Here is a 16,788-nt window from a genome sequence, read left to right on the forward strand (position 1 = left end):
ATACTTTGAAAATGTGTATTTAGTTCTTACTATACTTACTTTTAAGCAAATTAATGAATTTGAGTTGAGTAAAACGTTTAAAGACGTGCCTGCATTACATTTTGACTGCAAACTTGCATTTGTGTCCAAATATTGTGGTATTTTCTTAAGCAAATTTTAAATATGAAAGCGAGTAATAACCTGAGATTAATCATGATTAGTCACAGGTCAAGAGTGTGAATAATCTGATTAAACAAATTAATCACTTGTTGCAAATATCATTCTATGATGTGTCTTTTTTTCTTTTTTTAAAGGAAGAGTAAATGCAGATGTAAATACTGCACTACATCAAGTTGTTTATGGGTGTGTTTACTATCTGTACCTTGTATGCTATTTTATTGCATATACTTTGAAAATGTGTATTTAGTTCTTATTATACTTACTTGTAAGCCAATTAATGAATTTGAGTTGAGTAAAACGTTTAAAGACATGCCTGGATTACATTTTGACTGCAAACTTGCATTTGTGTCCAAATATTGTGGTATTTTCTTAAGCAAATGTTAAATATGAAAGCGAGTAATAACCTGAGATTAATCATGATTAATCACAGCTCAGGAGTGTGAATAATCTGATTAAACAAATTAATCACTTGTTGCAATTATCATTATAAAAGGGACAAGCAGTAGAAAATGGATGGATGGATGTGTCTTTTTTATTTTTTTAAAGGAAGAGTAAATACATCTATCCATTTTCTACCGCTTGTCCCTCTTGGGGTCGAAATACTGCACTACGTAAAGTTGTTTATGGGTGTGTTTACTATCTGTACCTTGTATGCTATTTTATTGCATATACTTTGAAAATGTGTATTTACCGTAGTTCTTACTATACTTACTTTTAAGCAAACTAATGAACTTGAGTTGAGTAAAACGTTTAAAGACATGCCTGGATTACATTTTGACTGCAAACTTGCATTTGTGTCCAAATACTGGGGTATTTTCTGAAGCAAATTTTAAATATGAAAGCAAGTAATAACCTAAGATTAATCATGATTAATCACAGCTCAAGAGTGTGAATAATCTGATTAAACAAATTAATCACTTGACAGCAGTATATATGTTTAGACCAGCACACATGAGATGGCACAAAATCAGTACCCAATGTACCAGATTTAGCCCAATGAGTACCACTACAGCATAAGTTATGAAGAAAGGTGTAGAGTAAGTTATAAAAAGCATACTTAAACTGATTTTAAGTATGCTTAAAAAGCATACTTAAAACATAATATATATGTTTATGGTATAAATGTATATATTACAAATAGAAGACTGTGTATATGTGTTTGAAGTGTTTGCAAAATACATGTCTACAGTCTGGCTCAGCAGCGTCGGACGAAAAGAGCACAGCTCCCTTTTTGAGACTTTTATTAGTAGGTTGCACAGTGAAGTACATATTCCGTACAATTGACCACTAAATGGTAACACCCGAATACGTTTTTCAACTTGTTTAAGTCGGGGTCCACTTAAATTGATTCATGATACAGATATATACTATCATATATACTATCATCATAATACAGTCATCACACAAGATAATCACATTGAATTATTTACATTATTTACAATCAGGGGTGTGGAGGGGGGGGGGGAGGATATGGACATCAAGTAGTGGACCTAAAGAGAGAGAGAGAGAGAGGGAGAGAGAGAGAGAGACAGAGAGAGAGAGAGAGAGAGAGAGAGAGAAAGAGAGAGAGAGAGAGAGAGAGAGAGAGAGAGAGAGAGAGAGAGAGAGAGAGATCAGAAGGCATAAGAAAAAGTATCTGCATTTGATTGTTTACATTTGATTATTAGCAATCCGGGGAGGGTGTTAGTTTAGGGTTGTAGCTGCCTGGAGGTGAACTTTTATTGCGGTTTTGAAGGAGGATAGAGATGCCCTTTCTTTTATACCTATTGGGAGCGCATTCCACATTGATGTGGCATAGAAAGAGAATGAGTTAAGACCTTTGTTAGTTCGGAATCTGGGTTTAACGTGGTTAGTGGAGCTCCCCCTGGTGTTGTGGTTATGGCGGTCATTTACGTTAAGGAAGTAGTTTGACATGTACTTCGGTATCAGGGAGGTGTAGTGGAGTTTATAGACTAGGCTCAGTGCAAGTTGTTTAACTCTGTCCTCCACCTTGAGCCAGCCCACTTTAGAGAAGTGGGTAGGAGTGAGGTGGGATCTGGGGTGGAGGTCTAGAAGTAACCCTCCCCACATTCTCAGCACATTCTACAGAGGCACTATATAGAGCCTACTGACCAACTGCATTGAGACTTTTTTTTATTTTTATTAGTAGATTGCACAGTTCAGTACATATTCCGTACAATTGACCACTAAATGGTAACACCCGAATACGTTTTTCAACTTGTTTAAGTCGGGGTCCATGTAATCAATTCATGGCATCTCTGTCTGGACTGGAGCCTGCAGTGCCTCAGACTGGAATTCTCTCCAGAGAGTGGTGAGGACGGCAGAAAGATCATCAGGACTCTTCTTCCTCCTATCCGGGAAATCGCAAAAAGCCGCTGCCTGACCAAGGCCCAGAAAATCTGTAGAGACTCCTCCCACCCCCACCAAGGACTGTTTTCACTGCTGGACTCTAGAAAGAGGTTTCGCAGCCTCCGTAGCAGAACCTTCAGGTTCTGTAACAGCTTCTTCCCTCAAGCCATAAGACTCTTGAACGCATCATAATAATCCCCTCAATTCCCCCCCAAAACGGATTAACCTGCTGGAATATAAAGACAATATAACATACATCCATAAACGTGGATGCATATGCAAAAGTGCAATATATTTATCTGTACAGTAATCTATTTATTTATTTCTGCACCTTATTGCTCTTTTACCCTGCACTACATCGAGCTCATGCAACGAAAATGTGTTCTTATCTGTACTGTAAAGTTCAAATTTGAATGACAATAAAAGGAAGTCTAAATCTAATCTTGTAATATTGTTAATCCCATTGTGAATATAACAATTCATTTGCTCTGTATCATAGCTACATGTATGACATTTGCATTAAAAAAGCCAGTGAAGATCATTTAAGTATAGAGAAAGTTATGATGGATTAAATGTGCTGACACTTCATTGACCCGTCACTAGATAGTAGGGCTGTGAATCTTTGGGTGTCCTACGATTCGATTCAATATCGATTCTTGGGATCATGATTCTATTCGAAATCGATTTTTTTTTAATTCAACACGATTCTCGATTCAAAAACGATTTTTTTCCCGATTCAAAACGATTCTCTATTCATTCAATACATATGATTTCAGCAGGATCTACACCAGTCTGCTGACATGCAAGCAGAGTAGAAGATTTTTGTAAAAAGCTTTTATAATTGTAAAGGACAATGTTTTATCAACTGATTGCAATAATGTAAAATTGTTTTAACTATTAAATGAACCAAAAATATGACTTATTTTATCTTTGTGAAAATATTGGACACAGTGTGTTGTCAAGCTTATGAGATGCGATGCAAGTGTAAGCCACTGAGACACTATTGTTCTTTTTCTTTTTCTTTTTTATAAATGTCTAATGATAATGTACATGAGGGATTTTTAATCACTGCTATGTTGAAATTGTAACTAATATTGATACTGTTGTTGATAATATTCATTTTTGTTTCACTACTTTTGGTTTGTTCTGTGTCGTGTTTGTGTCTCCTCTCAATTGCTCTGTTTATTGCAGTTCTGAGTGTTGCTAGGTCGGGTTTAGTTTTGGAATTGGATTGCATTGTTATGGTATTTTGAAGGATCAGTGTCAGAGCTTGGTCCGCATTGCCGGCAGTAAGTCGGACACGTTTCCAGTGAGGGTTGGACTCTGCCAAGGCTGCACTTTGTCACCGATTCTGTTCATAACTTTTATGGACAGAATTTCTAGGCGCAGTCAGGGCGTTGAGGGGATCCGGTTTGGTGGCTGCAGGATTAGGTCTCTGCTTTTTGCAGATGATGTGGTCCTGATGGCTTCATCTGGCCAGGATCTTCAGCTCTCACTGGATCGGTTCGCAGCTGAGTGTGAAGCGACTGGATGGGAATCAGCACTTCCAAGTCCGAGTCCATGGTTCTCGCCCGGAAAAGGGTGGAGTGCCATCTCCGGGTTGGGGAGGAGATCTTGCCCCAAGTGGAGGAGTTCAAGTACCTCGGAGACTTGTTCACAAGTGAGGGAAGAGTGGATGGTGAGATCGACAGGCGGATCGGTGCGGCGTCCTCAGTAATGCGGACGCTGTATCGATCCGTTGTGGTGAAAAAGGAGCTGAGCTGTAAGGCAAAGCTCTCAATTTACCGGTCGATCTACGTTCCCATCCTCACCTATGGTCATGAGCTTTGGGTTATGACCGAAAGGACAAGATCACGGGTACAAGCGGGCCGGAATGAGTTTCCTCCGCCGGGTGGCGGGGCTCTCCCTTAGAGATAGGGTGAGAAGCTCTGCCACCTGGGAGGAACTCAAAGTAAAGCCGCTGCTCCTCCACATCGAGAGGAGCCAGATGAGGTGGTTCGGGCATCTGGTCAGGATGCCACCCCGAACGCCTCCCTAGGGAGGTGTTTAGGGCGCGTCCGACCGGTAGGAGGCCACGGGGAAGACCCAGGACACGTTGGGAAGACTAGGTCTCCCGGCTGGCCTGGGAACGCCTCGGGATCCCCCGGGAAGAGCTGGACGAAGTGGCTGGGGAGAGGGAAGTCTGGGCTTCCCTGCTTAGGCTGCTGCCCCCGTGACCCGACCTCGGATAAGCGGAAGAAGATGGATGGATGGATGGATGGATGGATGTTATGGTATTAGTGTGTATTGTTTTGTTGGATTGATTAATTAAAAAAATAATAATAATAATAATAATTTATTTAAAAAATGTTTTTAAAAAAAATCGAGAATCGATTCTGAATCACACAACGTGAGAATTGCGATTCGAATCGATTTTTTCCCCACACCCCTACTAGATAGAGATGTTGACCGGTTTAAGATGGCGGCCATGCGGCTCGTCAGCGCCAATAGGCGGTAGCGGCCGATGCGGCGTTTAGACATGAGATGGCTATGCCTTTTACTGCAAGGCTGTGTCCCAGCCAACCAATCAGGAGCGGGAACTCGACCACTGTGCGTCACGTGACAACAATGTTCCCCCGCCCCTCCCGTCTTGTGTGAGTATATGCGCGTGATGCTAGCGTCTTATTCATTCTCCAGCAAGCTGCTTCATTGATGCTACATTTACACACACTTAAAAACATCGCTTAGCACCGAACCATATCTTTAGAGAAGCCTGCTTGAGCGTTCATCACAGAACACTTTTACCCGAAAAGCCACAATGAAAACCAAATTTATAAACGGGGTTTCTTCTTCGCCCTCCATGTCGCTGGGCCTGCTGGTCACCGACAGTGTCCTGCAGGTCCAGCCCGACACCCAGGACGACTGGAAGGACCTGACCCGCCCCGACAGCCCCGACCGGGACACACGGACGATGGCTTACCGCTGGTGTAAAGAGTTCCTCAACGGAACCTGGAGAACCCTGGCAGAGGACGACTTCAACATCACCATCATTAGGTACTCCTTCAGAATAATGTTAAAAAAACAAAACGCTATCCACGTAACTGTAACACACCTCCTGTCTTAGCAATAAACATACACCTTTTATATAGGATAAACACACATACTTTTATTTTGAAAAGTGATGATGCCATGTTCAGTTCAATTGGAATGTACAAAGACTATGAAGATGTACAAGGGTTATCAAAGTGATGATGTCATGCCTTCGTAAACTGAACTGTAATCACGATGACGTCATAACAAAGACAATTGACCGAATGATTTAATGAGTCAATTCTTATTTAAATTTTTTTTGTACTTAATTATCTAAAGACGTTTTTAGGCCCTTGCTCGCTGTGCCCATTCAGAGTTTCGGTAACTTTCAACCTGTTTTATAAAGGCTTTAATATAATGTTTCATACCAAAAATATATTGCAAGAACCTGTTTGAATCAACTATTGTGTTGAGTTGAGATTTGATTCTGAACCTGATCTAGGGCTGCATTGATTGATCGATTGAAACTTTTATTAGTAGATTGCACAGTTCAGTACATATTCCGTACAATTGACCACTAAATGGTAACACCCGAATAAGTTTTTCAACTTGTACGTAATCAATTCATGGTGCAACGATTAGTCAATGAATTTTCAGCAGACAGATAATAGGTTCTCTAAAAACTCCGGTGGATCTATTTCAGAGCTATAGTAAAGCATGTCAAATTATAACATAAATTATAACATAAGATACAAAAGTATTTTTTCTGGAACGTTCAACTATGATGCAATGTAGTGAACAAATAAACACATGCAGTAGCTTGATGCTAATTTACATTGAAAATCCCATTTACTGTATGCGCTTGTGATTAGCATTAGCGATCCGTTGCCAAATGCTTACTGGTGCGGGGTTTAGACTTAGACTTAAACAAACTTTATTGATCCACAAGGGAAATTGTTCCACACAGTAGCTCAGTTTCAAAGGATGGAAAGGGTAAGGATGGAATGGATAATGCAGATATTAAGCAGACTAAAAATGTACCCATCCATCCATCCATTTTCTACCGCTTGTCGCTTTTGGGGTTGCGGGGGGTGCTGGAGCATATCTCAGCTGCATTTGGGCGGAAGGCGGGGTACACCCTGGACAAGTCGCCACCTCATCGCAAGGCCAACACCGATAGACAGACAACATTCACTCACATTCACACACTAGGGCCAATTTAATGTAGCATAGTAGCAATATAAAATATAACATATATGTAACATTTAACTATTATATATTATATATACAATATATTATGTTATTATATTATATTTTTATTTATTTTTTTTGTAAGTAAGTTAAGTAAATTATAATTTTTTTGCTTTTTTGAATGCTGCTGATGGCACAGTGGTGCGACCAGACAAGCTCTGCTTCTTACCAATCAATCCTTTTAGACAGTTGATTACTTGAGCAAACACATTGTACCATTAGAACACTGGAGTGATAGTTGCCGGAAATGGGCCTCTATACACCTATGTAGATATTGCACCAAAAACCAGACATTTGCAGCTAGAATAGTCATTTACCACATTAGCAATGCATAGAGTGTATTTCTTTAAAGTTAAGACTAGTTTAAAATTATCTTCATTGAAAAGTACAGTGCTTTTCCTTCAAAAATAAGGACATTTAAATGTGACCCCAAACTTTTGAACGGTAGTGTATGTGTCGCAGGCTGACACAAATCTTCGTTGGCAGAAATGTTGAAATGTAATATTTATTCTACCCATCTTTACAACATTAGTAAAACTTCTCAGAGGGTGAGAAAACTCCTGGAAATGACTGGCTTAGAATGGCTAAAGGCATAGATGTGTGTGTCTAAGAAAACGGCAGGCTGTCTTCTTCTAATGGATGTATTACAAACTTTGCAAGCTGGGTAATCTTTCCTGTGGTCTGGAACAACATGGCACACAAACAACTATCAGAAATGCAGCTGATATTACATACAGATAATGTGTAATGAGACATCCATCCATCCATTTTCTACCGCTTATTCCCTTCGGGGTCGCGGGGGGCGCTGGAGCCTATCTCAGCTACAATCGGGCGGAAGGCGGGGTACACCCTGGACAAGTCGCCACCTCATCGCAGGTAATGAGACATGCAAATATAAATTAAACACACAGAAGACATAAGTAAAGGAAATGAAATTAGCTCAAATATACCTACAAGTGAGGCATAATGATGCAATACGTACATACAGCTAGCCTAAAGAGCATGTTAGCATGGATTAGCTTGCAGTCATGCACTGACCAAATATGGCTGATTAGCACTCCACACAAGTCAATAACATCAACAAAGCTCACCTTTGTGCATTCATGCACAGCATAAAAGGTTTGGTGGACAAAATGAGACATAGGAGTGGCATAAAACATGTCTTTCTGTGGCAGCGTCAGAGAAAGTTGTACATGTAAACAAACTACGATGAGTTCAAGGACCGCCGAAATTAGTAGGTCAAAACGGCGCTCGCCAAATACTCTCATCAATGAATCATGTTTAATATAAACAGTGGGATTTCTAACAATTAGGAAGGTTTGTGTCATGTTGTCCTACTACAGAAACCATATTTTTAACAAAAATATATGCATAGAGCTGCGGGTTGCAGACCCCCGCCCTAAATGAAATAAAAGCTGCCACACCTTAAAAATTAGTTGTTTTTTTTAAGTGAAAACAAATTTAAGTATTTTATTTGTGCACTACTGACTAATGATGCTCTCAAAAAATTCAGCCACGGAAAAAAGATTTTGATCACAGAAACAAAACTGCCGAAATACTTACAGTATATATACTTCTATCCAAGATATACCCGTGCAAAGCGATGTACAAAACGTGCAGTGTGCAAATTTTAAGAGGACAGTGGCAGCTTTTAGGGAGAGAAAATGCAACTGGAGCAGGTGTGCCAAGCAAGTGTAACGTCCGGCTCGCAGTTTGTCGCGGACTTCAAGCGACACAAGTGAAGAGTCTCTAAACGCAAGTACCGTCTCCAATAACACCAGAAAAATATTTTAGATTTGTTGCTTGGTGTTTTTAATTAAGAAAAAGTCACTAAGAGGATTGGAGAAGTCTCTTGAAACTTAAACAACTCTCAGCAAAGTACATTGTACAATGAGCAGCATCAATGAAAAAAATGGAGCAAAACGATATAAGAAAAATATATGTTAATATTAATTAATAATAGGGCAAATATGTTTTTAAATGTACAGTACAGGCCAAAAGTTTGGACACACCTTCTCATTTCAATGCATTTTCTTTATTTTCTTTATTTTCATGACCATTTTCATGACCATTGTCACTGAAGGCATCGAAACTATGACATCTGTGAAGTGAAAACCCTTTCAGGTGACTACCTCTTGAAGCTCATCGAGAGAATGCCAAGAGTGTGCAAAGCAGTAACCAGAGTAAAGGGTGGCTATTTCGAAGAAACTAGAATATCAAACATGTTTTCAGTTATTTCACCTTTTTTTGTTAAGTACATAACTCCACATGTGTTCATTCATGGTTTTGATGCCTTCAGTGACAATCTACAATGTAAATAGTCATGAAAATAAAGAAAACGCATTGAATGAGAAGGTGTGTCCAAACTTTTGGCCTGTACTGTATGTATAACAACATGTTTAAGCCTTTTAAAGAAAATATATGCATCAAATTAAGATGAAGTCATGTTGACCACGCCCCTAGCCACGCCGCCATCGCCACAGGTTAATTGGCAATCGGGAAAACTCTGCTAACCCTACAGTGAGGGGACGTTGTAGCGACAGCACAAAAGTTTAGAAATACAGTACGGTAGTAGCTTGCGTTTCAATCATAAAGACCAAATCGCACGAATACTGAAGCTATTTGTTTCCATAAGAACTAATGAAAATCCAATTACTCTGTTTCAGACACCCACAAATATGACACAAAACAGATTGTATAGAGAATAATGATAGTTTTAAATACATAAAACAAAACAATGTGAAATACATAACATGTAATTTAATACAAAAATCAAGAAGTGACAACTGAAGCAGTTATACTTGATGGCCAGCTTATTGACACTGTGGAAACATTTAAATATCTTGGTAGAGTCCTTGTTAGTAATCTTTGTTTTGTGTAAACATTGATATTACATTAAAGAAATGTTCCCAGCGACTTAGTCTTCTAAGAAGATTAAGCGGTCTGGTCCAAACAATTTTAGAGCTTGTTTATTGTGCACACATTGAGAGTGTGCTAACATTTCATTTCTGTGCTTGGTTTGGTCAGTTGACTTGTAAGTGTAAATACATAATAGGTCAAATGGCTGGTAAATTTGTGAAGTCTCTGGGTCACATATATACTGACAGTATGAGAAGGAAAGCTTACAGGTTTTCTGGCAGATGACTCACACTCTCTGTGCTGTCAGTTTGAGCTCATAAGTCAGGGAGGCGCTATAGAGCTCCACTGGCCAAAGGTCCTTTTAAAAAGTATGTTATCCTGAATGCCATCGTCATTCTTAATGTGACAAGGTGAACAAATCCACATGTGTCACCTGAACTGCTTTGCTTTTATGTTTTACCGATACTCTTTCACATCCTAACTTATATTTACTTTGATTTCTGTTTTTACCTAACCTCCGTTCTTATTGTGTTTGTTACATGTTTTATATATGACATTGTTTGTATTTTAGTCTGTCGCCAGTGTTGGTGAGCTAAAGACAATTTTCTACCTCGGTGGACAATAAAGATTTTTTATTATTATTATAAATGGAATATATACATGGATATTTAAAGGCCTACTGAAACCCACTACTACCGACCACGCAGTCTGATAGTTTATATATCAATGATGAAATCTTAACATTGCAACACATGCCAATACGGCCGGGTTAACTTATAAAGTGCAATTTTAAATTTCCCGGGGAACTTACGGTTGAAAACGTCTATGTATGATGAAGTTTGCACGTGACGTCAATGGTTGAAACGGAAGTATTCAGACACATTGTATCACAATACAAACAGCTCTGTTTTCATCCCAAAATTCCACAGTATTCTGGACATCTGTGTTGGTGAATCTTTTGCAATTTGTTTAATGAACAATGGAGACAGCAAAGAAGAAAGCTGTAGGTGTGATCAGTGTATTAGCGGCTGGCTGCAGCAACACAACCAGGAGGACTTTGACTTGGATAGCAGACTCGCTATCCGACGCTAGCCGCCGACCGCATCGATGATCGGGTGAAGTCCTTCGTCGCGCCGTCGATCGCTGGAACGCAGGTGAGCACAGGTGTTGATGAGCAGATGAGGGCTGGCGTAGGTGGAGCGCTAATGTTTTTATCGTAGCTCTGACGATGTCCCGTAGCTAAGTTAGCTTCAATGGCGTTGTTAGCAACAACATTGCTAGGCTTCGACAGGCGGCACAGCATTAACCGTGTAGTTACAGGTCCAGTGTTTGGTTCAGTGTTTCCTGATAGTAGTATTGTTGATCTTCTGTCTATCCTTCCAGTCAGGGGCTTATTTCTTTTGTTTCTATCTGCATTTAAGCACGATGCTATCACGTTAGCTCCTTAGCTAAAGTGCTTCACCGATGTATTGTCGTGGAGATAAAAGTCACTGTGAATGTCCATTTCGCGTTCTCAACTCTCATTTTCAAGAGGATATAGTATCCGAGGTGGTTTGAAATACAAATCCGTGGTCCACAATAGAAAAAGGAGAAAATGTGGAATCCAATGAGCCCTTTTACCTAAGTTACGGTCAGAGCGAAAAAAGATACGTCCTGCACTGCACTCTAGTCCTTCACTCTCACGTTCCTCATCCACGAATCTTTCATCCTCGCTCAAATTAATGGGATAATCGTCGCTTTCTCTGTCCGACTCGCTCTCGCTGCAGGTGTAAACAATGGGGAAATGTGAGGAGCCCTTCAACCTGCGACGTCGCGCTACTTCCGGTACAGGCAAGGCTTTTTTTTTATCAGCGACCAAAAGTTGCGAACTTTATCGTCGATGTTCTCTACTAAATCCTTTCAGCAAAAATATGGCAATATCGCGAAATGATCAAGTATGCCACATAGAATGGATCTGCTATCCCCGTTTAAATAAAAAAATGTCATTTCAGTAGGCTTTTAACATCACTTTTGATTTGTATTAAAGACTTTGGTTAGCATGATTGAAAAGCTAATGCCACATTTGTACTTTTCTACAAGTTATTTCTTGAACTCAATAGCATTTTAACACCTTTATTTGGTCCCATGGGAAATCATTTTGCAGTCATACCCAATACAACATAGTAAAGAGACTGAGTCACCAACAACTGATTGGATACTATTTGTAATGCCCAATGTTTGGATAATGTTAAAGGCCTACTGAAATGAAATTTTTTGTAAAGAGACTGAGTCACCAACAACTGATTGGATACTATTTGTAATGCCCAATGTTTGGATAATGTTAAAGGCCTACTGAAATGAAATTTTTTTATTTAAACGGGGATAGCAGATCTATTCTATGTGTCATACTTGATCATTTCGCGATATTGCCATATTTTTGCTGAAAGGATTTAGTATAGAACAACGACGATAAAGATTGCAACTTTTGGTATCTGATAAAAAAAAGGCTTGCACCTACCGGAAGTAGCGTGACATAGTCAGTTGAACATATACGCAAAGTTCCCTATTGTTTACAATGATGGCCGCATGAAGTGAGAGAGATTCGGACAGAGAAAGCGACAATTTCCCCATTAATTTGAGCGAGGATGAAAGATTTGTGGATGAGTAAAGTGCAAGTGAAGGACTAGTGGGGAGTTGAAGCTATTCGGATAGGGAAGATGCTGTGAGAGCCGGGGGTGACCTGATATTCAGCTGGGAATGACTACAACAGTAAATAAACACAAGACATATATATACTCTGTTAGCCACAACACAACCAGGCTTATATTTAATATGCCACAAATTAATCCTGCATAAAAACACCTGCGTGTTTGTTATGATGGCTCCTAGCTCCTCTGCTAGCTCCTAGCTCCATAGAACACGCCAATACAATTCAAACACCTGATCAACACACACAATCACTCAGCCCAAAAGACCGTTTACCTAACCCAAGGTTCATAAAGCTTATATATTTTTAAAAAGTTACGTACGTGACGCGCACATACGGTCAAGTTATCGAATGTTTAGCAGCCAAGGCTGCATACTCACGGTACCTGATATTCAGCTGGGAATGACTACAACAGTAAATAAACACAAGACATATATATACTCTATTAGCCACAACACAACCAGGCTTATATTTAATATGCCACAAATTAATCCTGCATAATAACACCTGCGTGTTTGTTATGCTAGCTCCTAGCTCCTCTGCTAGCTCCTAGCTCCATAGAACACGCCAATACAATTCAAACACCTGATCAACACACACAATCACTCAGCCCAAAAGACCGTTCACCTAACCCAAGGTTCATAAAGCTTATATATTTTTAAACAGTTACGTACGTGACGCGCACGTAGGTACGATACGTGTTATGCTAGCTCCTCTGCTAGCTCCTAGCTCCATAGAACACACCAATACAATTCAAACACATGATCAACACACATAATCACTCAGCCCAAAAGACCGTTCACCTAACCCAAGGTTCATAAAGCTTATATATTTAAAAAAAGTTACGTACATACGCAAAAAAAAGCCAAAGCTGCATACTCACAGTAGCACGTCTGCGTCTTTGTCATCCAAATCAAAGTAATCCTGGTAAGAGTCTGTGTTGTCCCAGTTCTCTACAGGCGTCTGTGTATCCAAGTCAAATGTCCTCCTGGTTAGAGTCTCTGTTATCCGAGTTCTTCCATCTTGACTGCATCTTTCGGGAATGTAAACAAAGAAGCGCCGGCTGTGTACTGTTGTGGCTGACTACGTTCGAAAAATACGTCCATTTCGCACCGACAACTTTCTTCTTTGCTTGCTCAGCTTCCTTCTTCATAATGCAATGAACATGATTGAAACAGATTCACGAACACAGATGTCCAGAATACTGTGGAATTATGAAATGAAAACAGAGCTTTTTCGTATTGGCTTCAATGTGGAAGGCATACCCGTGTTCGCCGGTCTACGTCACGCGCATACGTCATCCTCAGAGGCGTTTCGAACCGGAAGTTTAGCGGCAAATTTAAAATGTCACTTTATAAGTTAACCCGGCCGTATTGGCATGTGTTATAATGTTAAGATTTCATCATTGATATATAAACTATCAGACTGCGTGGTCGGTAGTAGTGGGTTTCAGTAGGCCTTTAAAGGCAACTTTTTGTCAAAAACCGAATCCTATGAAAAGTGAAGCGTACAAAAACCAAGGTAGCGATTGAAATGCTTTACACAACAAATAATGTAACACAATGGCTAAAAGGTTAGCACATCAACACATATTATGCATACGTTGACCTACAGTGCTTAATAAAAATAATAGAACACCACCTAATTTTCCATGAATTTTCAAAGGCTTTTTAAATGAAAAACCCAAAACCAAAAAAATAGAATTATAATAAATATGCATCCATTTTATTTAGCGCTTGTCCTCATTTGGGTGAGCTGCCGCTCATTATTATTGTTTCTTTGATTTGGATGTCCAACTATTTATTTAAAATTGCAGTTAAAATATGAAGTTTTTTGTTTTTGTCTGTAGGATACGCCAATCGATCAGCCACCAATCAGTATTATCTGATTTCCGTAAAAAAGTGTGTGATTGGCCAATGCTAATTAATGCGTTTCAATGACACAAAAGCCGATTCCCTCTGGCTATTGTTGTCACTGGAGGACGGTGCTAAACATGTTACGCACCAAGTAGGATCAGACAAGAAAGCATGCTAATTGCTACGCTAGCTGCTAAACTAGCCATTAACCTAGCTGCGAAGATAGCCACTATGCTAGCTGTTAAACTAGCTGCTAAGCTAGCCTGATACAACAGAAAACATAAGTGCGTAGTAAAGTTTAAGAAGTGTAGATAAATGCGTGTTACAGCAGGAGCAGTGGAATTTAACGAGTACGTTAGTAAGAGTAAATATAGGGCCCTGTGGAATTTGTTCTTTTTTTCCCAAATTCCAATGTATTTTTTCCCAAATAAATGTTTTTTTGCTTAAATGTTTTAGAATTGCCTTTAATACCTTATCCATTTATTCTATCACTATATAGTGTGCTTTAAGTGTAATAACTTAAATTGTGTACTATGTCCTAAAACTTAATGTACAAATCTTCACATTTATTTATTCAATAGACCAGGGGTCTCAAATTCAGTTTACCTGGGGGCCGCTGGAGTCAGAGTCTGGTTGAGGCTGGGCCGCGTCTGATATTTCACCCAAAAAAGCTTTGTTAAAAAAATTCTAATCTGCTCTGTTTTCATTTTTATTTTTTCAACACAAAATAATTAATATTACTATAATATTATCCCATCAGCGTTCCTGTTCTGTAACCCTGTACAGTGTTTGTCTAATCTTGAACGGGTTTGTGCTAAAAACAAAATTTCCAAATCACAAGCACATCATTTACTTCTTTGACCCAATCCAAACAACCTTTCCTCCATCTATTTTCTACCGCATGTCCCTCTCGGGGTTGTGGGGGGTGCTGGAGACAATCCCAGCTGCACTCGGGTGGAGGGCGGGGTACACCCTGGACAAGTCGCCACCTCATCGCAAGACCAACACAGATAGACAACATTCACACTCACATCCACACTCGGGCCAATTTAGTGTTGCCAATTAACCTATTCCCAGGTGCATGTCTTTGAAGGTGGGAGGAAGCCGGAGTACCCGGAGGGAACCCATGCAGTCAGGGGGAGAACATGCAAACTCCACACAGAAAGACCCCGAACCCAAGACCTTCTTATTGTGAGGCACACACACTAACCCCTATTCCACCGTGCGGTCCCCTTTCCTCGTCATGGTGCAGGAAAAAAAAAATCAACCACCACAAAAAGTTAACACACATAACACAACCTGCTCCCTGAACTTTGTAGATCAATCAATCAATCAATGTTTATTTATATAGTCCTAAATCACAAGTGTCTCAAAGGGCTGTACAAGCCACAACGACATCCTCGGTACAGAGCCCACATACGGGCAAGGAAAACTCACCCCAGTGGGACGTCGGTGTGAATGACTATGAGAAACCTTGGAGAGGACCGCATATGTGGGTAACCCCCCTCTAGGGGAGACCGAAAGCAATGGATGTCGAGTGGGTCTGACATAATATTGTGAAAGTCCAACACATCAGCGAAAGTCCAGTCCATGGTGGGGCCAGCAGGAACCAGCCCGAGCGGAGACGGATCAGCAGCGTAGAGATGTCCCCATCCGATGAACAGGCTAGCGGTCCACCCCGGGTTGGGAGCAGAGTAGAAAAGAAAAGAAAAGAAACGGCAGATCAACTGGTCTAAAAAGGGAGTCTATTTAAAGGCTTGAGTATACAAATGAGTTTTAAGATGAGACTTAAATGCTTCTACTGAGGTAGCATCTCTAACTTTTACCGGGAGGGCATTCCATAGTATTGGAGCCCGAATAGAAAACGCTCTATAGCCCGCAGACTTTTTTTGGGCTCTGGGAATCACTAATAAGCCGGAGTTCTTTGAACGCAGATTTCTTGCCGGGACATATGGTACAATACAATCGTCAAGATAGGCAGGAGCTTGACCGTGTAGTATTTTATACGTAAGTAGTAAAACCTTAAAGTCGCATCTTAGGTGCACAGGAAGCCAGTGCAAGTGAGCCAGTATAGGCGTAATATGATCAAACTTTCTTGTTTTTGTCAAAAGTCTAGCAGCCGCATTTTGTACCATCTGTAATCTTTTAATGCTAGACATAGGGAGGCCCGAAAATAAAACGTTACAATAATCGAGACGAGATGTAACGAACGCATGGATAATGATCTCAGCATCATTTGTGGACAAAATGGAACGAATTTTAGCGATATTACGGAGATGAAAGAAGGCCGTTTTAGTAACACTCTTAATGTGTGACTCAAACGAGAGAGTTGGGTCGAAGATAATACCCAGATTCTTTTTATTATGGAGAAGAAGAAAAACGTCCCATCACCATAACAAAATGGAAATTACACCCATTTAAATCCATTGCAAGGCATGATGGGAAAAATGCAAAACACTCTCCCTACAATTATCCATGTTTGACTTTCAGCTGCTTGATATTTCTGATTGATTACAAAGCTTTAAAGACGTTGTCACGGAAGTAAATAAGGTAGGAGTTGAACTTTCACATACTCTTAATATTAAAATGTAATAATTATTATTTATATATCCATTATAA

General features: G+C 39.9%; 1 protein-coding gene across 3 annotated transcripts in view; it reads left to right on the forward strand.

The window, feature by feature from the left end:
• The first annotated feature begins 5,150 nt into the window (after positions 1–5,150).
• The window catches only part of chka (choline kinase alpha), a 76,364-nt gene continuing 64,726 nt past the window's right edge, over positions 5,151–16,788 (forward strand). For 2 of the 3 annotated variants that reach the window (XM_062022425.1, XM_062022426.1), the window contains exon 1: positions 5,151–5,541. In XM_062022425.1, the coding sequence (XP_061878409.1) occupies positions 5,306–5,541 (236 nt within the window). In that variant the 5' untranslated portion in view covers positions 5,151–5,305. The remainder of the gene's footprint in view (positions 5,542–16,788) is intronic. The other variant, XM_062022427.1, reaches the window with a different exon arrangement.

Source organism: Entelurus aequoreus, linkage group LG16, assembly GCF_033978785.1.
Source record: "Entelurus aequoreus isolate RoL-2023_Sb linkage group LG16, RoL_Eaeq_v1.1, whole genome shotgun sequence".
NCBI classification, from domain to species: Eukaryota; Metazoa; Chordata; class Actinopteri; order Syngnathiformes; family Syngnathidae; genus Entelurus; species Entelurus aequoreus.